This window comes from Rhincodon typus, unplaced genomic scaffold (assembly GCF_021869965.1).
Source record: "Rhincodon typus isolate 14 unplaced genomic scaffold, sRhiTyp1.1 hic_rhity00002667, whole genome shotgun sequence".
NCBI classification, from domain to species: Eukaryota; Metazoa; Chordata; class Chondrichthyes; order Orectolobiformes; family Rhincodontidae; genus Rhincodon; species Rhincodon typus.
The window spans coordinates 1-25000 of record NW_025968305.1 but is presented as its reverse complement, the minus strand read 5'-3'; the positions used below and the strand labels follow the sequence as shown (position 1 = coordinate 25000).

The window sequence follows — 25000 nt, the reverse complement described above, 5'->3', positions numbered from 1 at the left end:
GCAGATCTACAGTAGTGGCACCAATTATTGTTCAGTGCTTATTTGAAGACACTAAAGTAGACCATTTGCAGTTTGAACACTGTTTAGTGAACAGGCGACTCTCCCTCCACAGATTAGGAGCCCTCACAGAGCTCTCAGTACTTATTTCAGTGAATGCACAGCACTAACACTCCCAAGTTCAAAAAAATGAGCAGGGTGCTCACACTTCCGAGTTCAGGGATTCTTTGAGATTGAATTTTACAAATTTGTAACATGTTGTGATTTTGCAAAACTTGAAATGCAAAGCTGGTTTAATGAATTGCACTTAATTTGAAGAGAACAGATGAGAATGATGCCATTAGAAGTGATATCACTAGTGAAACAATAGATGTCTTAACCTGCATTGGGAGTGACATCATCAACTAGCCAACCTCATGGCAAGATAGCCAGATGGTTCAACAAAAAATGCAAGTATGTATACGGGCCACTAATTACACTACCAAACCAGTATCTGATGACTGATGGAGTATTGTTTGGTGGACATGCATTATTAATAGATTTATTCATAGGAAGGATGACAAATGGGTGTCACTTCTTAGTTTACAAAGCGTGTGAAGATACTCTCATGGCTTCTGGATTTTATCTGATGCAATGATATTGCTTGCCAGACAGATGCTGGGCCTTCCAAGAAATCACCTCACTGCCGTTTCTGACCCAGAGTTTAACCTGTATTTGGTGTGCGGGGAAAGAAAATATGTTCGGGGGTAAAGGTGTTGACTGAGCAAGATCTGCTTCCAACAAATGGGACAAACTGTCTTCCTTTGTCCTTCAAACTTGGAAGCATTATGAGCAGTGCAGAGGATACTATAGAGCTTCGAAAGGCCATATCCAGGGTGGTGAAATGAGCAGATAGCAGCAGATGAAATCCAACAAAGAGGTGTGCAATGATCTGTTTTGTTAGGAAGAACATGGAGGCACAATATAAGATAAAGGATGCAGGGGAGGCAGTGGCTAGTGGTGTTATCACTAGACTATTAATCCAGAAACTCAGTTAATATTCTAGGGACCTGGGTTGAAATCCTGCCATAGCAGACGGTGGAATTTGAATTCAATGAAGAAACTGGAGTTAAGGGGCAAGGTTCTAATGATGACCATGAAAACATTGTCGATTGTCAGAAAAACTCTTCCGGTACACTGATGTCCTTTAGGGAAGGAAATCTGTTATCCTTGACTCGTCTGGCCTACATGTGATTCCAGACCTACAGCAGTGTCGTTGACTCTTAACTGCTCTCAAGGCAATTAGGGATGGGCAGTAAATGCTGGCCTAGCTAGAGACACCTCCACCCTGTGAGTGAATATAAAAAAAATCTATAATGTGACATAAGAGCAGAGGGACCTGAGTGCATACGTGTAAGTTATTGAAGGTGGCAGGACTGGTTGAAAGCATGATTAGTGAAGCACATAGCATCCTAAACTTTGTTACTGTTGGCACGGGGTATAGAAGCAAGGAAGTTATATTAAACTTCTACAGAGCTCTGGTTCAGCCTCAACTGAAGTATTATGTCTGGTTCCGGACACCACACTTTAGGAAAGATGTGAAAGCAGTAGAGAAGGTGCAGAAAAGATTCAGGAGAATGGTTACAGGATGATTGCTTTGTCTAGAACTGCTTTCTTTAGAAAAGAAAAGGCTGAGAAGAGATTTGTTAGAGATGTGCAAAGTTCTGAGAGGTCTAAACAGTGTAAATGGGGAAAATCTGTTCCCATTGGTGGAAAGATCAAAAACAGACTTGATGTAATTGGCATAGATTTAAAGTAATTGGCAAAACAATCAAAGGAAACATAAGGGGAACCTTTTTAATGCAGCTCGTGCATAGGATCTGAAATGGACTGCCTGAGCGTGTGCTGGAGGCAGTTTCATTGGATGCATTTCAGAGAGAATTCAGTTATCGTCTGGAAAGGAAGGATGTTTAGGGCCACTGGAAGAAAATTGGCAAATGGCACAAGATAAATTGCTTTCAGAGAACCAGTGCAGACACAGTGGACTGAATGGCTACAGTGCAGAAGGAAGTCATTGTGTCATTGTATCATTTTATTTGAATTATGATACCTCCACCCTCACCAACTGCCCTCTCCAATGTTCTCAATCTGCTGAGTTACTGACTGTCTGTCTCCCTGTACCTAAGCATGTGACCATATGCCTCTCTGCATTCTCTGCATTTTCCCCTTCCCCACTCCCAATTCTCAGTCATTCTTCCCTAGAACCACCTCCCCACCAAGCTCTGTCCATGTGTGACCACAAATAACATGCATATGCAACTGTGGTGGAGCATTGGGACAGCATTCAGCTACAGGTGCCCCTTATGTGTGTGCATTCATGGGGGAGTTGGTATGTCTTGCATAAAACAAATTTGATAATTTCCCAGAGAAATAGAATTCAAATCAAGAAAATTCTCAAACATGCACAGAAACTTGTTTAGCCAACACTTATTTTATGCACAGTTGTGACCTCCATATTTGAAAGAGAATATAGAAGAAAAGGAGAAATTGCAAAAGATAATTTACAAGCTTAGATACTACCAGAATTGAGAAGAAAGCTACCAGAAAAATCCCAACAGGCAGGGACTCTTTTCTCCATTTAAGAGAACAAAGTACCCACTGTTATGATGAAGTTCAGCAAGATAACAGATGTTTCTGCTTGTGGAGGAGTCCAAAACGAGGACAAAAAAAATTGTTGCTAGAATCCATTAAAGAATTCAAGAGTTACTTCTTTACCTAGAGAGTGGTGGAAATGTGAAACTTGTGCCATATGAAATGGTTGAGTACTGAAAAGTGAAAGAAGTAGAAGGATGTTCTGATGGGATGAGAGGGATTAAAATATTTGGAGAGATGTGGGAGTATGCACATAGACCTTTTAGGCCTGTTTCTGTGTTATAATTTGTAAGTAATTTTGGAACTGAGGCTAAGTTATTGAAAGTAAATCAAGGAAAAAGTTGTTCATGTGGATAGAACATGAATAGCTCTGGCCCAGAAAACCATAGATGTGAAGTCAATTGATGTGGTTAAAAGGAATAAGGACTATAGTAAGGGCGCACAGAAAGGTTAATTCAGATTATAAAGATGGAGCTGCCACTTCTAACAAGAGTGGAATAAACTGTTCTGATAGCCTAAGTGCCCTATTGTGGTTCCAACGTAATAGTCCCGATTACTTTCGAATATCATTTTTGTGTTTTGTAGGGAATGGTTGTATTTGCTCTGTCATGAAATGCTGAATCCATACTATGGACTATTTCAGTATTCAACTGATAACATCTACACGCTACAGATTAACCCAGATTCTGCAGTTAACCCTGTGAGTATCTAAAGTCACTGTGAAAGTTGAATAAAAGCAAACTGTTCTGTAAGTGATCAAAACAATTCAGAACATTGACTTTTCATCGATATAAGCTTCCTCTGTAAAGCAAGTATATGCTGCAAAGTTCAACTGCCAGAAATAACTCCATGTATAATTTTTGAGTGACCTTATCTCTCATTCCAAAAAGGAACTTAATTAGTTGGAAGAGTTAGACTACCTAGGTCTGGTAGACTACCCTGTAGTTAGCTTATTTTCAGTACCATTTGATTTCTGTAAAATTATAATACAGTGATTAAATTTTTCCTCTGGACAGTTCTTATTTCTTCTCGCAAAAACAAGTAATGGAAGGGTCTTCGCAGAGCATTAACCGATTAGTGATCAACTATGACTATTTAATACTTATACTTGTATTTCTATGGAATGTATCTGTTTGAGTTTAGAAGTGAATTTCACATTCTTGAACTAACAGCTAAGTTATTGCGCATAGAGAAATATATTTTGAAAGTTGAAATTCATGACTGTTCAGGTTGACTCTACAATTCCCAAGTAAGGTACTTGTCACCAGATAAGAAGCCACATATGGGCCTTTACTTGTGGCATAAATAATCAGCTCAGCTGTGGCCAGGAGTGTTTGCGGCTTCCCCTTCCAACAGCTTTTATGTTATGCTGCTGGTGCCGCTTCTTCCTCTGCAAGTGCTACTGAAAACCGCCCTTTAGGTCAATTGTGATGTCCCTGAAGGCAAAAGTACAGCCTCATTCACATAGTTACGCCACTGAAATCATGGTCATCTTCAGCAATGCTCTAAAGTAAATGGAAGACATGGTGTAAATCATTTTCATTGATATATGGTCTGTTAATTTGTATGCTAGATTGACCCTTTTACCCTAACCCTTCTAAATTAATTTCTACCTAGGCCTAAGCTGAAATACTTTGTTTTGTTGAGAATATGTTCTATTTGATGGGTTGTATGAACTTAGACTCTGGCTTTGTTTGATTTTGCATTAATGTTACAAAGTTCAGTAAGGCATTAAGAAAGGTTGGTTTTGTGAATGCTTCTGGTGTTATTACTTGTCAGCCACAGGATGGCAGTCTTTTACTTCTTATCAAACAAGTGAATGTCTCTTTTTCACAGGAGCATTTGTCGTATTTTCATTTTGTGGGTCGGATAATGGGACTGGCCGTATTCCATGGACACTATATTAACGGGGGCTTCACATTACCATTTTATAAGCAGCTCTTGGGTAAACCAATCCAGTTATCAGACTTGGAAACTGTGGACCCAGAATTGCACAAGAGCCTGGTTTGGATCCTGTGAGTTGAGCTAATAGAATTGCTTCACTGTAGGATTAACTCTTCAGATTTTCCTTCCTGACTGACGTTCGTGGCTGCATATCTCGGCAGAAAGTACCTAAGGCGGGTGCTTAAGAATATTACTTTAGGAAAAGATGCATTGACATTTCTTAGGAACAGATTTTGCTATAAATGATAATAAAGAGCATAATTTTAACTTCTTTAATCTAGAAGGAGTTGGTGCATAAAGGTAACTCTTCATAGTTCAGTTCAGAAACTGTAAGATTCATGCCATTATTTCATAAATCACAAATGATAAAGGATTATACCTTTAAGTTAGCTTTGTCATCTCTCGATTTGCACCCGTGAAGTTCTTAAAGGGACAGTCAGACTAAATGCAAGTAAGGGTGTTTTTTCCTGGTTGGTGAATCTAGAACCAAAGGGCACAACTTAAAAATAAGGGCGGGGGGATGCCATTTAGGACTGACATGAGGAGTCATCTTTTTACATAGGCTTGCATAGGAGGACTCGATCTCTGAGAATGTTTTAGGTAGAGGTTGATAGATTTCTAATTGCCAATGGCATAAAGGGTTATGGGGATGGTGTGAGCAAAAGGCATTGAAATGTTTGATCAGCCATGATCATAGCAAATACCGGAACCTGTTCAATGGACTGAATGACCTACTGTTGTTCTTGTATTTTTGAGATTTCATGTCTATTTAGAGTATATTAGGATTCTGTAAAATTCTCAAATTATATGCAACTTCCAGCATCTCATTGTGATGGATGATGAGCATGTTAATCAGGGGTTATTCAAAGCTTTGATTTACCTACGCATCAACACTAAGCACTTGTGTAAGTAGGCTGGTAGTATTTGAAGTCTAAAAAGAAATTGTCTTTGCTGTAATAGAGCAAAGTAATTTGCATTTGATATTTTACTAAATTATCCAGCTAATTGCTTTTTTTACTATTATAGTGAAAATGACATCACACCTGTACTTGATCATACATTTTGTGTTGAGCACAATTGTTTTGGCCGGATTATTCAACAAGAGCTGAAACCAAATGGCAGAAATGTACCTGTTACAGAGGAGAATAAACGAGAATATGTAAGGTCAGTGATTTCTTTTCTTGTTACTAGTAGTGGAGTGGGAGCTTTGCTGCTTTTTGATGCGCAGTTTTGAAATAAATGTTCTGTGAGTGCTAAGAAGTGTCTCATGACATTTTTCTCTCTGGATTTTTGAAATAATGCATCTTGAATAAGTAGTATGATATCAGAAAAATATTTTCTCCTGTCTTGAAAGATTAGGACTCTGATTTTGCACTTCAGACATATGACTTTCAAGTCTGGTGTGTATTCTGAAAGGATTCAGCAGCCAGACAGTGATTTTTTGGCGAGCTGAAATCTGTGTCTGAGATGCCAAACTCAGAAACACTTTTTTTCATTAATTCAGAAGTTGAAAATAATAACTTCCTAAATAATTCTTTACAAACAAGATAATTATAAAAAGGAACAATAGGTGTTAATGAAAAGTCATCAATTAAGTAAATTACGTAGATTGTTCATGGGCTCAATGTTTCTAATGTGCTAATGTTTCTTTTGTGTTTTGATTCAAGATGGAGAAAATTGAGCACATTAGGAACCCAAATATGACGACTACTTAAATTATTCACCATCTCAACTATAGTTCTTAAGATAAAGGATTGGTTTTGTAGCCCAATGTTACAATTCGTCCTTTGAACATTGCACACAAAATCTATTCTGGCATTGCTTGGCTGCTTTCCAGATTATTCCATTGTGCTGCTTTTATTAAATTACTATTTATAGCAATACATTTTCCATCAATAAATTATGTAGAACTCTGAATATTAACATTGACCATACATCCTTACATGTAATTTAATCTTTTCATACAGGTCTGTTTAAACTGGTATGTAATTTTTACAAATTGAAATGGCTTTGCAGTTAATACATTCTGAACTTGACCCCATTAATTTATCTCACCTTGTGTTTAGGCTTTACGTGAATTGGCGGTTTATGAGAGGAATCGAGGCACAATTCCTGGCTTTGCAGAAGGGATTTAATGAGCTTATTCCACAACATCTACTTAAACCTTTTGATCAGAAGGAAATTGAGGTAACAGTCTTGTTCACATTTAATGAAAATTTAGATAGTTGAACACAAAATATTTAATAGGTCCTAATTCCTTGACTTCTTTTCTTTCTGGTTGGCCTGGTACGACATATGGGAATGTATTGACATGATTAAGAGTTTCAAAATAAAGTCCACCCACTGAGGAACTTTAATATAGTGAGTCTTGATCTGCCTGGTATATGCATTATTCCCAGAAAAACCCGATCTAAGATTAGAGTATTTTGGTACAAGTTGGCATGGCGTGAGGCCTCCCATGTATGGACATTGCTAATATTTATCTAGCTAAAGCCATTCAGGTTTTCCAGCATACTGGTAATCTTTCCACTGTTCATTCAACCAGTCCCACTATACCTTGTAAATTCATCTGATTGGTCAGTCATCATTTGCATACTGAAAGACTTTGAACCCGTCTGGCAGAGATTTGTTATGATGGTAACAAAAGAAGGAATTGCTGAAAAAACTCAGCAGGTTGGCAGCATCTGTGGAGAGAGAACAGAGTTAATATTTTGGATCCAGAGGCCCTTCTTCTGAAAAAGAAGTTCTGAAGAAGGGTCATTGGACCTGAAACATTAACTCTGCCTTCTCTCCACAGACACTGCCAGATCTGCTGAGTTTTTCCTGCAATTTCTTTTTGTTTCTAATTTCTGGCATGTGCGGGTCTTTGATTTACAGTATTTGTTATGATGGCGTTAGCCATTTGTGTCTTCCTTTACAGTTTAATTTAGTACAGTTTGCCCTGATGTGTTTCAGAAATGCTTCATTTGTGCCTCGATGAGATGTTCAAGACGCTTGTGTTTAGTTTTATAACTTTATGGGTGAATTTCATGGTAATAATAGTCTTGAAACACTTACATCTGATAAGTTATTTAAGTTTTAGCTGGTTTTGTCAGGCAGATTTGTTTACCATTTGTCTAAGTACTTTATGTGACTGAATTCTGTACTTAAGTGCAACAAATGCCAGTTATTTAAACATTGTGTAGACACCAGATAGTGTATGTAAAGAATATGTGCATTTAATTTTATTTTCTGCAGCTGATTATTGGTGGGTTGGGAAAGATTGACATTAAGGACTGGAAGGCCAATACACGTCTGAAGCACTGTACATCTGACAGTAATATTGTAAAGTGGTTCTGGCAAACAGTAGAGATGTTCGATGAGGAAAGGAGAGCACGACTTCTTCAGTTTGTGACCGGATCTTCCCGGGTACCTCTGCAGGGATTCAAGGCACTACAAGGTGGATATCATAAAACCATAATCTGCTATAAGCAAGTTGATCTGCTTGGTTTTATTTTGCCATATAGGTGTGAGCTTGTGCAGTGAATTCTCTATAAATAAAGTGATAAATAAAAATGGTGATACTTTGAAATTCACATGCAACACAGTGGGACAGAAAGTTATGTTTGTATTTAATTACCAAACTTGTTACTGATTAGATAAAGAGCAAAGCTAGAAATGGATAAGTTTCTGTATCTTGTAATGTTTATATTAGGTTCCAATAGATATTGCTTGCAAGTATGTTGGTTTGATCCACTGGTGACGTCTTATCTATATATGTCAGATAGTTTGCACCCTACTCTAAGACTTGAGCATACATCCAGGCTGTAACTTCAGTGCATTAGTGAAGGGGTATTGTTGATTTGTGCCATTTTCTTTCAGTCAAATATAATGCCAAGGTGACTGTGGAATCATAGATTGGTTGCATCACATAAAGAGTCCTTTTGGCCCTTTGTGTCCATGCTAGATCTCTGAAAAGCAATTCAGTTGTTCCTGTTCCTCCATCCTATATCCATTGCCCTGTAAATTGTTTCTCATCAGACAATGATTGAATTCAATTTTGAAAACCAAGATTGAATCTGCCTCTATCACACTCTCATTTATTGTCATGTATGTCACATTTGTATATTAATGTTTTCTTTATGTTGCCTTTGGTACTTTTATCATTCACTTTAAATTTCAGCCATTTGATTTTTGACCCATTAACGAGAACAATTTCTGTCTTTCCAGATCCCTTGTAATTTTGAACAGCTCATTCAAATCTCCTCACAATCTTCTCTTTAAAGAGCACAGTCCAGTTGTTCAAAGTATCCACATACCTCAAATTCCACAACTCTGGGACCATTCTCATCAATATTTTCTGTGCCTTCTCCAATGTCTTAAAACGTGCTGCCCAGAATTGGATGAATAAAATTCCAGTTTAGACCGAGCAGTGCTTTTGACCGAACATCCTTGCTTTTATATGCTATGCCTCTATTTGTGAAGGCTAGGATTCCATATGCTTTATTAACCCAATTTCTCGAATTGCTCTTTCCACATTGAGTAGTTTATACATTAAGACCTCAGGTTCCTCTGCTCCTAAAGCTCTTTCGTATTGTCCCTTCTTATTGCCTCTCCTTATTCTTTCTATAAAATTGTTATTCCTTTTTGTTAAATTGAATATAACTAATACAAGATCTTTGCAATTGTGACAATAGTTGTTTTTAGGAAGAAGCGTTGATACAGAAGTGCCAAGCAGTCTGCTAAAAGCCAAGAAAGTAAACAGCTTGTGAGGCCTTGGGTTTTTTTTTAAAGTTAGAGCGATAGAAGCAGCCTGAATGGGTGGGATCAAGCTCTTTAGTTTCAGCTTTCAGCAGTTTCTGGGCTCTTGAAGCTGGATGTGGAAGATGTTATTCCTTTCTCTGTTGTGGCTAAAAGCTGGAGCTCTCTTCCTGCTGTTGGAATTGCATGTGAGACAATCTATTTTATTGAATTTGCCTTTGCCAAGGATAGGTTTATGGGATGTTACTATATTGGAACAGTTAATTAGTTGTAGTTACTATATGTATTATTTTGTTAAGCATTTCAATAGAGTTACAGTTAAGCCAATTCATTTTTTTTAACTTTTATTTTGTCTGTATTTTAACTGTTGTGTAAAAATAAAGTGTGTTTTGCTTAAAGTCCAGTAGTTTGACCAGTTGTATTAAATCTGGAATGCAGCGCCTTACACTTACTTTTAAAATAAGAAAAAGTTAGGGTCTGGTCTATCGTCTTAATATATTTGGAGGGAGATTTGTCTGGTCCGTAACACAGTTCCTCCCAGTAACTTCACCACCAGCCTTTTTCTAAATAATGCAACCTTGAGCTACCTTGAGCAGCATCTAATCCTAATGCCCTTTCCACATGAATGAAATTAGCATTTGACCCAGTGTTGCATATGTGCCCTTGTATAAATACATTGGCTACTACCCAGAGTTGAACAGATTGTTGAGGTTGTCAACAACTTGATTTAGCCTAATAGAATGGCTGGGGAGGTGGGTGAATCTGTGCAGATTTTGGTAGGGCTGAAGATCATTGTGTTTTGGTAACAAATGTTTGGTAATCTTTTGATCCTATATGTTGGGCAAGTGATCTGTCAGACCAGTGGCTCTTGAAGGGTCTATTGAGAGATGAAGAAGTAGAGCTACATGTCATCAGTAAAGATGTCAAGTATGCCTTTTATGTGAATGATGTTTCCTGGGACTGTCAATGAGATGAGGAAGGGAGGCTGATGGCTGTAGTGAAGGATAGACTTTTTGGGCATGTGCTTTGTAGGACAAGGGGAAAAATCAGTGCTGAAAATACATTGATTACATTCAGATTTGTATGAACTCTATAATGAGCAGGTATTCTAATGGAATAGGATAATGGAAGGGAGTGTTGATGTCTGAAGAGATGGATCCATTAACATATCGGGGACCAGTAAAGCAATTACTATGGGTAATAAACAACGCAGAAAGCATAGTTTACAACATAGGCCACATTGGATACACTTAGAGTCTTCAAAGAAAGGAAAAAAGTAATAGATAAAAGTCTTGTATTTGTGTTTAAGAAGAAGTTTCCTGATAAATTTCAGCAATCCAATGTGAAGAACTTCAAAATTGACTTTATTAATCAGTATGCAATTTTGAATGCCAGATCATACACTGTATGGACTCTAATCCAGGATGCCTTTACAAAATTTAGGATTTCTGACTTTAGTTTTTGTATGTACATAACGAGGGTATGTGCGAACACCCCAAGGAAGTTCACAGGAGTACAATGAAATATATGTACCATTGAGTCACATTAGAAGATATTGGGACACAATGCCAGAGGTTAGGTTTAAAGATGTAAATTTTAAGGAGTGTCTTAATGGAGGAAAGCAAGGTAGAGAGGTACAAGAGGATAACCAGTGCTTGGTGGCTGAGGATGGGCAAAGTTCACATCCTAAGCTCAAATTGGAAAAAAAATGTAACTGAAGGTGTGGCCATCAATGGTGGAGGAATTAAAATTGGAATGCACCAGATGTCAGAATTAGGGAAAACAATCAAAATGAAGGACTGGAATTGGAGGGCATTACAGAGGTAGAGAGAAGTGACAGATTTGAACTCAAAGATGAGAATTTTAAAATCAACACATTACTTGACTGGGAGCCATTGTTGATCAAGGTAATAGAGGAACTGGACTTATTGTGATCCAAGCTATGAGCAGCAGAATTGTAAATAACCTCAAGTTTTAAGAGGGCAGAATGTGGGTGGTCAGCCATGAGTACCCAAGCATAATTGAGCCTGGAAATAATGATAGCACGAGTGAAATATTCAGCAGCAGATGAATAAGGTTGGGGTGTTCTGAAAATGGAAATAGGCAGTCCAAGTGATGCACAAATATAAGGGCAGAAGCTCATCTTAGGATCAAATGTGACACCAAGATTTCAAACAGACTGGCTTCACCTCAGACTATTGCCAGAGAGAGGGATGGAGTCATTAGCTGGGAAATGGAAACAGTGAGCATACTTACAACAGGTTTTGTTATTGCGAATATTGGAGAATATTTTTAAAATTCAATACTGGATGTTGGTTAGTTGGTCTGATAATTCAGCAACAGTAGAGACATTGAGAGAAGTGGTGGTGAGATCATATTATCATGAGCATACATAAAATGAACATTGTTCCTTTGGACAATGTAGCCAAGAGGCAGTTTGTAGATGAAAAATAGGTGGATCAATGATTGAAGTCTGGAGCCCAGAGTTCCTGGCAGAACCCAAATTGAACATCAGTAGGCATCAAGTGGTGAGTGCCTTTTGATGGCACTGTCAACAACCCCTTCCATCACTTTACTGATGATTAAGAGTAGGTTGGTTAGTGTGAATTGGCTAGATTGAAGTTTCCATGCATTTTTGTGGTTACAGCATACCTGGGCAATCTTCCACTTGTTGGCTAATTACTAATATTGTAACTGTACTTGAACAACTTGGCTGATGGCGTGGCTTTTGTGGAGCACAAGTCTTCAGTACTACAGATAAGACTTTATCATGTCCATAACATTTGCTTGATTAAGTGCGCCCAGCCTTTCCTTGATGTCTTTTAAATAAAGATGGTTGCAAACAAATGGCCTTGTCTTTTTCACTTGCCAGCAGGACTCCATCATCATTACAAATTGCATCGTATACGATCTTTCTCCTTCAATTAATTGCTTAATTGTCCACTGCCATTTCCAACCAAAAGAGACAAAATTGTAGGGCTGAATTCCTGTACTCGATATCTTGTACTAGAAATGTTAAGATGTTTATTACCTATTGTCATATGTCTGTAATCCTCAAATTGTAGCTTAAAAATTGGTTTTCAAGCCCATTATGATTGTTATATAAAATGTCACACCTGCTGTTACAATATATTTAAAAATGACAATGAAACACACTAAAATTGGAGTTCCAGCATCTGCAGTTCTTTGGTTGCTTTTAATAGTGTTAAAACTGTTTTGTTATTTGCTGTATGGTTTAACTAGATTTTCTATTTGTAAGGTTCTACAGGTGCTGCAGGCCCGAGACTTTTCACCATTCATCTGGTTGATGCCAACACAGAGAACCTTCCCAAAGCACATACGTGGTGAGTTTCTCTATTACCAATTGACAAGCTTCACACAGTAATCATATATCTTAAACCTGCTAGCCAATAACTTTCAAATTATATCGTTCAACCATAATTGATTATTGTATAGAACATCTTGTCTGATTTTTCAAAATGCTCAAAAATGCCAATGTACTGAGAATGAGTATTTATAGCTTTTGACAGTTCCTTTGTTTATAAATTGTATTTAGAGGCAACATCTTTATGAAAGCACCAATTGTGTGTCAATATTTTTAATGAATTGTTTGCCTACAGAAATGGCTTTCTTTGAGCTATAGCAGTGTTGTTCAGTTATGTGATTCTATTTTATTCTGTATTGTTGCTCCAAACAAGCTACTATTAAATATTGATTAAGTAGAATGATCTATTTAGCAGATTCTTCTCTGATCTAATGAATAATTATGCCTTTAGTCAAACTGTGACAAGCTAGCCATAGGACTATCCTCTCTCGAAAAGGCTGTGTCATTTTTTTATTCTTTATTCACGGGATGAGAGCATTGCTGACCAGGCAGAATTTTTTTTTCCACCAATCGACAATGTTTTCATTAAATTCCTAATTCCAGATATTTCATTGAATTCAAATTCCACCATCTGCCATGGTGAGATTCAAATTCGGGTCCCCAGAATATTATCTGGGTTTCTGGATTAAGAGTCCAGTGATAATACTACTAGGCCATTGCCTCCCCCTTCATTTAGAATTCGTTTTATTATCTAGATGGATTAGCTAGTTTATTACATAGATCACAGATAAATGTAATCACCTATGACAAATATTGTCTCCATGTATGTTCACTGACTGTTCCCTTTCTCTTCAGCTTTAACCGTATAGACATTCCTCCTTATGAATCCTACAAAAAGCTTTATGAGAAATTATTGACAGCAGTTGAGGAAACTTGTGGCTTTGCAGTGGAGTGAAGTACGTGAATATTTGCTTTGAAGCTGTTGGGAACACTACAAAAATGAAGTTCTACGAGCTTCTCGTTGAGCAGCGCACGTATGCCTGGGAGAACTAACAATTTACTCACATGGTTACTATAACTTATAAGTAACATAATGATGCTGATCAACTCAGAAATGGAAAAGTGGTAGGATTTCTAAAAAGCAACCTTGGAAGTTCATAAGTGAAAAAGATACTGTATCTGTAAGACAGAAAATGGACCTGTTTCATTGTAATATACATTTTAAGTTGTGTGCTTGAAACTTTATTTCAAAAAACTTTGCACAGTGAAAGATGACAGATCCTTGCACATTTCACTTCCCTTAATTCCTGTCTTTTTTTATTCAACCCCACCTCAAAACAGTTGTCCAATGGAAACTTTTCATTCTTTCAGAACGTGAAACTGGCATTTAGAAATACTGGATGTTAAATGAGAAATAGCTCTGTTTATAGCTACAGTATTCTTTTTTTTTTAATCAATTCTTTCAGTGCAGGCAGTAGTTATATTTGCAGTGTGATTTAATTAAATCAGATTATTTTTAACCTATATTTTGTTAAAAGAATTATATTCCTCCACAGTATGCTGAGTAACTTTTTAAGAATATTTACAAATATATATAAACACAAAAAAAGCTTAGCTCTAATAAAAGTGAACTTCTGAGTACTGAAATCACTTTTGGCTCTAAAATTCAAATTGCAGTCACATTAAAATGTTTGTTCTAAGAACATTGAACTAAGAAATTCTGTGAATCTGTGTATTCCTGGAATTCATTTTATAATGTACATAAAATAGAATATCAGTTTTACAGAATTTAACTTGTAAAAAATGTCTGCATACATTGAAGCCTGAAAGTATCTTTCAGTACTTGAAAGATTAATCCACAAATGTTGTTTCCATAGGAGTCCAGTGTTGAAGAATTGGGGGGTGGGGGAGTGGCAGGGGAGGTGAAGAAATAACATGCACTGTTTATAGTGAATGGTGCTTTACCAAGTCCCTTTATTTTATAAATGTGGCTTATCTGTAAATCTGTTTGTTTTTTTCACCTTTCATGTTCTCTGCTAAGGTGGGAATCTGCAATGTTAATCTTTGACAAAATGCTCCAATCTTATAAACAAAAATCAAACTTAAGTTAAGAAGTCTTTGTATGTTGACAGTTGCATCTTTTCTTAATAACTTTCTGCATCTTCTACAAATTCTGTCGGTTTGGTCTTTTGTTAAATTTGTACTTGCTTGAAAAATTATTTCAAGACATCTTAAATTAATTAGAAATATTTTTAGAAACCTGAGTAAGTGAAGAGGAAATCATTGAAATTGTAATCAAAATGTTGACTAATTTAAACAGAGTACTGCAGCTTTAAACAGAAATGATTCCTGAGTTAGTGGGGACCATTGTTTTTGAGTTTGCTAAGTTGTGTACCTTGTATTTCAGACGAAAATTGCGTGACCCCAAACTAAACCAACTTGATGAGATCTAAGGGATAACTGGCTGTAGAAGTTAATAGCTATTCATATGTTCAGTAACTTTTAGGAATGTGACGAATGTTGTCTGTTTTAAGCCCAACACTACTCAGTTCTGGTTTTGAGAAAAATCATGTTGTCTCATTAGTACCTTTCCTATATGTCTTTTGATTGTTACTGAAAATGACTGATACTTGCTCTTAAGGTGTTTTCCAAAATGTATTTTAAAGAAGAGATTGTTGTACGTTTTTTTATAATTCAGGATAGGATATCCACATTCACCAGAAGAATGGCTTTAAATTCAGAAATATGATTGTGTTGAATGAATGTTGTGTAAATTCAGAAAAGTCTTATTACACTGGTTGATGTTACACAATGAAGGACAGACCACATTTAATCCCTTAAAATTCAGAAGGCATGAAATTAATTTCCTTGACGGAAACAAGGATTGTATCTTTTGCATTATTGAAGATACCTGAAATCTTATCATCTCAGGTAATAAAATTGTGATAACTTCATGTATAGGATTTTCAGTGTATTTAATAATTCTTCAAAGGGGATTTCATTCCACAGAAATTATAAAACAGTTACAGTTTCACAGCAGTTCATGCTCAAGCACAAGGTTTGAGTGCCATCTAATTTTGAATACTTGTCAGACATCAGAAGGTACTTCTCTGTTTTACTCTTTGTATTTTAGTTCAAATACATTTAAAGTGCATTTTCAAAATAGCAGTGAGTATGGACAGGTCTGTCAGTGTTGTTTTGGTAATTGGATTGTCAATACTGTAATGTTCTAATACTTAAGCTTTTGAAAAACCTATATTGGGCTTCTTCGTGTTGTAATCAAAGCTGGTCAACAGAAGGGTCTAAAGCATGGCTTCTCAAAGTATGGGCAGTGACATCCAGTGGGATTATAGGTCAACATTTTGAGGCCTTAAGATCCTTGGCAGCAATGCTGACTGCAAGCTCTGACCCAGTGCTAATAGCTGCAAGCCCCTTTTAAACCCTCACTTTTTTTTCCCATTGCAGCTGTGATCAAAGTGGCTGATTTTTGAGGCCTGATTCCTGTTTAGAAAAACTTAGTGAGAAGCTAAGTGCTTTTCAGTTCAAATCCCTGCAGTTTAAATAGGCTCTCACAGGCCTCTATCCTGCCTCCATTCTCACAGCTGTCTCTATACCTCCCCTGCACTCATAGGCATCGCTACCCTGCTCTCATTCCCTGCCCACATCCCTTCTCTAAAATCTCACAGGCCTTGCCTACTTCCCCCGCCCCCCCAAAAACACACACACACACACACACACACACACAACCATGGCACAGGCGCAGGAGGACAATCTAGAAGCCTCAACAGGGGAAAACATGCTTGGGAAGTACTACTCTAGAGCAATTGCAATTAGGCCATTTATTTGGATAAGCAATACTAGAAAATAAAGCATGTGAATATGAATCCTTTGTTCTTTGTCTTACTGACAAACAAATATTTGTCTTACTGTAATATTTTAATTCAGTAAACAGGCACCTGTTTGTAGCATTGATCACTTAACTGTCCAAGTTAATTACTCAATATATTTTAGTTTTTAGTGCATCCCACAATGCAGATTTTTAAAATTGGACATATTGAATTGGCAAATGTTTATTTCATTTCTCATTTGTATGATGCTTCAAAACAAAAGAAGTAAGGGTGATTTTTTGATTTAAAAGAAACACTTTTGTCACAAATCTGAGCCATGAATAAACAATATTCAGAGACACATTTAAATTGATACCAACTTTGAGGATATTACCACATATTTAAATGTGAACTCCATCTTCTGAAAATGTTTGTTGACAATTGATATGAAGTTGACATGACCTGTTTCAAAAGTTATACTGCAAAGAACAATCTGTTATGTTTAACACACATTCATCCATTTGGTTAATGTTGCTTAGTGATGCAACACTTCTTCAGATACTGATCTGTGACCCTCAATGATTAAGAAGCTGGGCTTTCTGCCTAAAGTTCATTGGTAACTATAATGTGACGTGTTGTATACAAATGGAATTAAATGCTATGTTTATAAATTGGGACATTTGTACTATAAATATACTAACTAGCAACACTACAGTTTTCACATTTCAAGGCACAAAAATTACCATTTTTTATGGCTGGACGTCTGCCTGTTTGGGAGAAGTTTTATTGACATACCCTGCATAAAATTGGGAAGTTATGAAATACCTCAACACTGTACAAATACAGTTTTAAACCCTGTAGTACGATATGACTTAACTTTCTTTTTCTTCTCCCCCACTGCACCCAACGAACCAAGCTAAAGATAACATAAAATGAGTTAGGAAACCCATATCAACGTTTCTGTTATAAATGTTTAATGAAGACACTTTCAAGAATGACGGTATTCAAGAATTGTATTCTTGAAATAGTTTTAATCCCATGGTAGAAATGTATATTTTGCATTAAGCTTTTAAGTTATAAATTCAGATTGTAATTCTGGAGCATAAAAATGCATCCAAGAGTAGTGATTCTTCATTCGACAAATAAATGGCTTCCACAAATAGCAATTCATTTACAGAGGACACAGCGATGACAGAAGATTTAAAGATTTGACATTATAGCACTTTGAAGTTGAAACACTAATATCCAGAGCTCCTAAGTGAGTGAACATAAAATTTGGTGAAGTATTTCAAATTAACAGTCAGTTAAATACAGATTTCTGTTTTGTACTTAGATTGGCAATAAAGGAGAAACTTGTTTTGGACATTTCAAATAAATGAAGTGAGTGGACTTCAGGAGAAGTATTGGTAGTTGGGTGTGGAATTAGCTATTGCATAACCACATTAGAAGCAAAAGCGTTTTACTAATATAGATTTTATGAAGAAAATCCAATGTTACTACCCTGGAACAAGGGAATGTATGGATTCCATGCAAACTAAAGCTTAATTTACCTTGGTTATGGAAAACACTTTTTACAAGTCTGCATCATCTTCATTTTGCTATTTTGTTGGAGAATAGGGGATGTGAAGAACTTAGTTGCAAGTTGATTTTTAGATTTCACTTTTTCCCCTGAATTAGAATATGACAAATTCACAAACAAACAGTACTCTTCTAAAGCTTATAAATAAGACAAAATATTTTTTAATGGGAAAACTTGGTATTTTATGCCACATAATAGAACAATGCCAATTAAGCATAAAAGAACTTGCATTTATGTTGCATCTTGTGCAACATCAGGTCTCCCAATGAACTAAATAGGCAATAAAATACTTTAAGTATTGTAGGAGATGCAGCAGCCTGATACCTCTGGGAAATGCTAGAACTTTCAAAGTAAAGGCTGGGACAGAGATTAATTGTGAACCCATTTACCACAAATTAATGGCCCACTAACCTTGAGCTTGTTAATGGGCTGGGATGGACCCAAAGTTTAATTTTCAATAAGCAAAATGCCAAACCTGAGCAATCTGGTTCACTTTAGTTCAGAGCTGTCAGGCTTAATTAGAGACATTTACATAATATTTATAGAGATCAAAATGTTTTACCACTGTGGGTTTTGTTTTGGTTTGGCTGTTTGGTCACTTCAGCCCACAGTGAGGTTGCCTACCCCCCAAATGTTCTACACTGTTTCTTTTGTAAGGTAGCAGAACACCCCATCATGGCTGATGTCTACATATGACACATTGTACTCAGCAGGCAGCTTCTACTTCCTGGCAGGGCATGATGCCACAGATTATGTGCTGAGCTCACCCCCAGCCCAATTAGGGTCTCTACATGTGAAGATTGTGTTGGTCAGATGGTGCAGATACATTGCAGGGTCAGGACCTTGAAATTATCCAGACTTCAGGGTTCTTGCTCTGGATTGAAAACAAACCAATTGACTAAAATGGAAGACGATTTGAAGTCTTTGCTGTAGGGAATTTATGTTGATTTGCTAAAACCCAGTTTGCACAAAAATCATTGTATGAGTCCAAATAAGTGTCACTACTGGTATAGAAAACCAAGAGAGAAGACAAACGTCCTAATATTTGGCTGTGGTTACCAGATATTCTTGTATTATAAGAGAAATATCTCGGTGGACAGTGGCTCTTCAGTTGGGAGGCAGGCAACCTCACTGTGGGCTGAAGTGACCAAACAACCAAACCAAAATAAAACCCACAGTGGTAAAACATTTTGATCAAAATAAATATTATGTAAATGTCTCTGAATTAAACCTGACAGCTCTGAACTAAAGTGAATCAGATTGTTCAGGTTGGCCTCTCAGAGCCAGGGATCCGGGTTCGATCCCATCTTCAGGCAACTGTCTGTGTGGAGGTTGCACATTCTCCCTGTGTCTGCATGGGTTTCCTCTGGGTGCTCCGGTTTCCTCCCAAGTCCAAAGATGTGCAGGTTCGGTGGATTGGCCATGCTAAATTGCCCAATGTCCAGGGGTTTGCAGGCTAGATGGGTTAGCCAAGGCGGAGATAGGGTAGGCGGGTGGGTTTGGTAAGGATGCTTTGAGGGTTAGTGTGAACTCTCTGGATTGAATGGCCTGCTTCCACTCTGTAGGGATTCTGTGAAATGCCTTTCTAGTTGAACTCGAGTTTTGATTTTGTTTAAATACCTGTACTTTCTTTGAAATAGATCTTCACTGCGCTCAAGCCACTACTGATAGTAAAAAAATCAGTCACACGGTATGGGCGTGTTATTAAGCTTTCTAGAAATTATGCAATAAAAGGTCTTGCTTGGCAATGTATGTTGGGATGTACTTTCAGATATTGTAAAACTCAAAATCATGTTCTGTCCCCTTTTTTATGATATAGTATGATGATGTCTGGGTTTTAAATTTAAAATTCTTCTGGCCCATGTTCCAGAGCTTTGAAGAAGAACAGAGGTATTTTTCTTCTGAATAATTTGCATAGTAATGTATTTCCAACTGAAACATTACAGTACAACTACATTGAAAAATTATGTCATAGAGACTGACTAGCTGATTTGTTATTATTGTATTTTTGCTTTTACTTTCAATCTGTGCTTTTCTGAGATTAAGGGTATAAATTGGTAGAGACTAGTCACCAGGGATGTGGATTGTATGGCCTGAGGTGAATAATCTGCACTTCCTCCTCCATTCAGTACGATGCACAAGATATAATGTTTCTTTCCACAAGGGAACTTAATCTTAGACATGAAATAAGAAATATTGAAATGGTTGGAGTTTCAATGGCAAGCCGTCCGTGATACTTCCAAGCAGTCTTTTTGAATGTAGTCATTCACTTCTTCCGTAGACGTGTTAGTGATCCCGTGGTTGTTTAATTAACATGTCAATATTATTTGCGAAAGGGGAATACGGAAAGTAAAACCGAGAACCTATCTGTCTCTGACCTGGTGCATCGGCTCCTAAATTAATCCAGTGCTTTATGAGAAGCTTAAAATGTAATGTAATTTGGACTGTGACAATGGCCTTTAACCCCTCATCCCCTTTGCTTCTTCTTTTTCCCAACTTGAAATGAGTAAACTATTACCTCTGAACACTAATGGGAATTGTCATAAAGCATTTCTTTTAGTAGTTGAATTTTGCCGTGTACAATGGACCACCTCTTATCCGATAGAAATATATTCTCATCACACACTTTCGTCTCTTTAGTTAGAAATGATATTTGATAGAAATGACCACACACTGCTTAAAAAAAGCAGTGACACCTTTATTATATCCCGTTTATGAGAAGAAAAGACAAAATTAATAGAAATTAGTCTTTTAAATTTGGTTTTAGATTAACAGCTGATCCCTAAAACGTTCTCAACGATACTGCCACTGGTGTGTTGTAAAATTTCCCCAGATGATGTGTTGTGAAACTTATGCTGTACTATTATTAGTGTAGAATTTAATGTATGGTGAACTTGTAAGAATGGAGCAAGACTCGTATGTTGTCGCCTTGTATTTGAAATACAAGTCTTGCTTTTTATCTTCTTATAAGTAGTATGGTTTGGCTATACTGATGGTGGAATAAAGAAGAAATGATGGAAAAACTTGAACTCAGATTTCAATGAATAGATTGCCACATTGGGAAATTAGATCTTTCAATATCAATGATCCAAAAATAGAGGTGGTGTTGACAGTTCTGTTGACAGTCATTTCTTAACCCTCAGTTACCAAGTTCTCCAGCTACCCAATGTCCATTGGCTCAGACAAGGATTTATCAAATAGGTCACAAATATACTGATAGATTAATTTCCGGACACTGGCAGCTAGGGTGATGTGATGTAAGTAGTTACCAGTGAAAGCCCATTGATGATAACTTTGTCTTGAAGCTATTTTAATCCTTTGGTTATGCATTGTAAAACACTAGCATTGCACAACTAATCTCACTAATTAAACTAGGGATATGAGCATTGACTGTAAAATTCAGCGAATTTTTATTAAACATGTTTGGTTAAAAAAAACTGTATTGCCACATCAAAAAAGTTATCACAGAATTTTCTACATTTGTCTCCTGAATTTCTACAATGATAGGAATGATATTATAATAATCATAGTCTCATTAATTTTGGAAGCTGTCATACTAGCCAGCTTTATTTCACTATTCATTCTTTTATTGCAATTTGAAAAATGTATATGCGATTTCTTAAATTACTTGCAGTTCCTTGAACCCTCCAACTTTTGCTACAATACGCTTGTACCTTTGTCATCTAATAAATACTTGTAGAACTTTACCTGCAAGAGTTAGAGGTTCTACTTTGACTTTTGCAGGGCTGGGGGGATTGAAATCAGATTTTGTAATAAGGTATGAAAATAGCACTCCTTAAGATGATGATGCCCTGGTGGTCTCATGGTTCAAAGTTGCTTTCTTTGCTCCAATCTTGAAAAACACCAGGCTTCTACACAAGAGATCTGTCCCTTTTTATGTTTTGTTTCTCTGAAATAAACCTTTTGCAAGTTAAATTGTTTTGACATATTTATTAACAAGTAACTAATCGGAGAAAAATTATTGCTGTTTTACCTTTTTTTCATTGTTGCTGCTAAAGTCTTACCATCTTAGTACCAGTTTTGTTCTGAACAATGTGCAAAATCTTTGTTTTAACTGTGAATTGAAGTATTTTTAATTGTTGATGGTATTGAATAAGGTATGGATTTAATTTGATGGCTGACAATTGAGAAGATGTTGAACTCGAGACCACACTTTGTTTTTGTTACATGCAATAAAGTTCAAACTTTAAACATCTCTACTATTCTGAATTGCTCATTTTGATATTTTCTGCATTTAAAAACCGAAACAGTTAGATTAAAAAAAACCTTAAAATTTAATAATTATACAAAAGGCTGTATTGAGTTTTATTTTAAGCTTTTTAAAAACACATTATTCACTGTGAACTGGACTATTCAATATGTTAGATATTGAATATTATTTGTCCACTCTTAATTTAGTCAACTAGGAAAAAGCCTATTTATTCTTTTTCCATCACAGCATTCAGCAGTTAAATGATCCCAGTCCTTCTCCCGCCACCATTTTACTTCAAAGTCCACTTCAGCTACAGATCAACCTTTGTATAAAAGTTTTAAATATTCATGAAATCATCCAAAAGTATACTTACTCCCACATACAAATGAACAACAACTGTATTTACCCTGTCACCACTGGTCTTGATCTCACTATTGTCTCTAAATTATTATCTGACATCCAGTGCTGGCTAAGTAGAAATTTCTCCCTATTAAATGTAGGGAAAACTGAAGTCATTATCTGCTGTCACCACTACTGTTTCACCCAGCTGAACGACAATGGCACCAGGACAAACTCTGCTCCTTTACCATTGACTACATCTCTCTCCTTGTCAAATGATGCTGAACCAGATTATTTTCAAGCTCAGTATCACATTTGACCCTGAGTTGTTTTCAATACATATCTGCACCTTTGCTGAGAGTGCCTATTTCATCCTTTGTACTTTTTTTTAATAAATTCATTGGATGTGGGCTTTGCTGGTGCGGCCAGCATTTATTGCCCAGAGGGCAGTTAAGAGTCAGCCATATTGCTGTGGGTCTAGAGCCATATGTAGGCTGGACCAGGTAAGAATGTCATATTTCCTTCCCTGAGGACATAGTAAACAAAAATAACAACAGTCAACAGTAGTTTCACAATCGCATTGGGCTAGCTTTTTATCTTAGTTTTTTTTATTGTATTCAAATTTTGCCATCTGCCATGGTGAGACTCAGACCCATGTCTACCGAACAATAGGTTAGTGTTCTGGATTACTAGACTGGTGACATTACTATTACAACACCACCTATCCTTTGTTGCCTCTGGATGTCTCAGGTCTTCTGTTGAAACTCTCATTGAATGCTTTGTTACCTCCAAGCTTGACTATTCTCTTGGCTAGCTTCCCCTATTCTATCCTCTGGAAAATTGGGGTCATCCAAAAGTCTGCTGTCCATGTGCTAACTTGTACCAAATTCCATTTACACGTCACATTTATGCTCATTGACATATATTGGTCCCCACCTTGACTTGAAAAATGTTTAAATAAAACAAAGTCCTGATGAAGAGTGTTTCAGAGATAGTAGGAACTGCAGATGCTGGAGAATCTGAGATAATAAGGTCTAGAGCTGGATGAACACAGCAGGCCAAGCAGCATCAGAGGAGCAGGAAAGCTGACGTTTCGGGGTATATTTCCGGAGGGAGGAGGGTACGTTCTTCAAGGTAGGCATCCTTAGAAGAGGCTTCGCAGTGGGGCTAAAATTGTTTCAGAGATAGTAGGAACTGCAGATGTATATTTCCAGAGGGAAACATCAGCTTTCCTGCTCCTCTGATGCTGCTTGGCCTGCTGTGTTCATCCAGCTCTACACCTTGTTATCCCTGATGAAGAGTCACCAGACTTGAAATGTTAACTCTGCTTCCTTCCTACAGATGCTGCTAAACCTGCTGAGTTTCACCAGCAATTTCTATTTTTGTTTCAAAAACGTTCATCCTAGTTTTCAAATCTCTCCGTGGCCTTCCACTTTCCATTTCTGTAATCTCCACCGGTCCTATAAACCTTTGAGATGTCTGTGCTCTTCTTAATTCTAGCCATTTGAGAATTCCCAATTTTAATTGTGGCACAGTGTCTACCCCTTCAGTCGCCTAGGCCCTAAGCTCTGGCATTCTGCTAAACCTCCTGACCTTTCCACTTTGCCTTCCTTCTTTTAAGGCACTTCTTAAAACCCATTTCATGGGTCAAGCTTTTGGCCATCTTCTCTAATATCTCAAATAAAGGCAAAATACTGCGAATGCTGGAAATCTGAAAAAAAAACAGAAAATGTTGGACATACTCAGCAGGTCTGACAACATATTTGGAGGGAGAAACAGAGTTAAAGTTTCAAGTCATGCATCGCTTCTTCAGAAGTCACGCGAGACTTGAAACATTAAATCTGTGTCTCTCTTCATGTATGTTGCCAGACGTGCTGAGCTTCTCCAGCATTCTCTGTTTGCAAGAACATCTTTTTATGTGAGTTCTGTCATTATTTTGTTTCATAATGCCTCTCTGATGTTTCTAAAACTAGAGAGCAGCGAAAAGAATTTTTAAGTGGCACCAATCTGCAAATATTCATGTTCTTTTATGTTGCAACTTGAGTCCCAATGACATTAACAGTGAACTCCGAGTGTTTCCCACTCTAAGGAGCTGAGTTTATTGTGCCCTCTATTATTCATGAATACTTGGCTAAAATTTTCCCAACTTCGTCCTAAGCCAAACAGCAGAACAATTTATTGTTGACAGTTGGAGTTGGCTTTCCCAAGGCCCTTTAACTGAGCCATAGATTTAGCCTCCTACTTCCAGGTTCTTCAGTCAAGCAGGGAGCATGAGATCATAGATAACACAGTGAGGAGCTGGAAGAACACAGCAGGCCAGGCAGCATCAGAGAAGCAGGAAAGTTGATGTTTTGGGTCTGGACCCTTCTTCAGAAGGGCCTCTCTGAAGAAAGGTCCCAACCCAA

The 25000-nt window shown here is 37.1% G+C and overlaps 1 protein-coding gene across 2 annotated transcripts; it reads left to right on the top strand.

Annotated features, from left to right (window-relative positions):
- Positions 1-2359: 2359 nt before the first annotated feature.
- LOC109929730 (E3 ubiquitin-protein ligase SMURF1) lies at positions 2360-22259 on the top strand. 2 transcript variants are annotated; one of them, XM_048593324.1, is made up of 7 exons: positions 2360-3328; positions 4465-4643; positions 5599-5736; positions 6639-6759; positions 7810-8011; positions 12581-12656; positions 13493-22259. In XM_048593324.1, exons 1-7 carry the CDS (start codon positions 3242-3244, stop codon positions 13590-13592), a joined length of 903 nt encoding a protein of 300 aa, XP_048449281.1. In that variant the 5' UTR covers positions 2360-3241; the 3' UTR covers positions 13593-22259. The 2 variants fall into 2 exon arrangements, with proteins under 2 accessions (XP_048449281.1, XP_048449280.1); XM_048593323.1 differs by having other exon boundaries at positions 2361-3328; positions 12572-12656.
- Positions 22260-25000: the final 2741 nt, after the last annotated feature.

Coding starts and splice junctions, on each gene's coding strand:
- LOC109929730 (XM_048593323.1), top strand. CDS start 3,242: ATGCTGAATCCATACTATGGACTATTTCAGTATTCAACTGATAACATC. Junction 3,329..4,464: donor CAGATTCTGCAGTTAACCCT/GTGAGTATCTAA, acceptor TCTTTTTCACAG/GAGCATTTGTCGTATTTTCA. Junction 12,657..13,492: donor CTTCCCAAAGCACATACGTG/GTGAGTTTCTCT, acceptor CTTTCTCTTCAG/CTTTAACCGTATAGACATTC.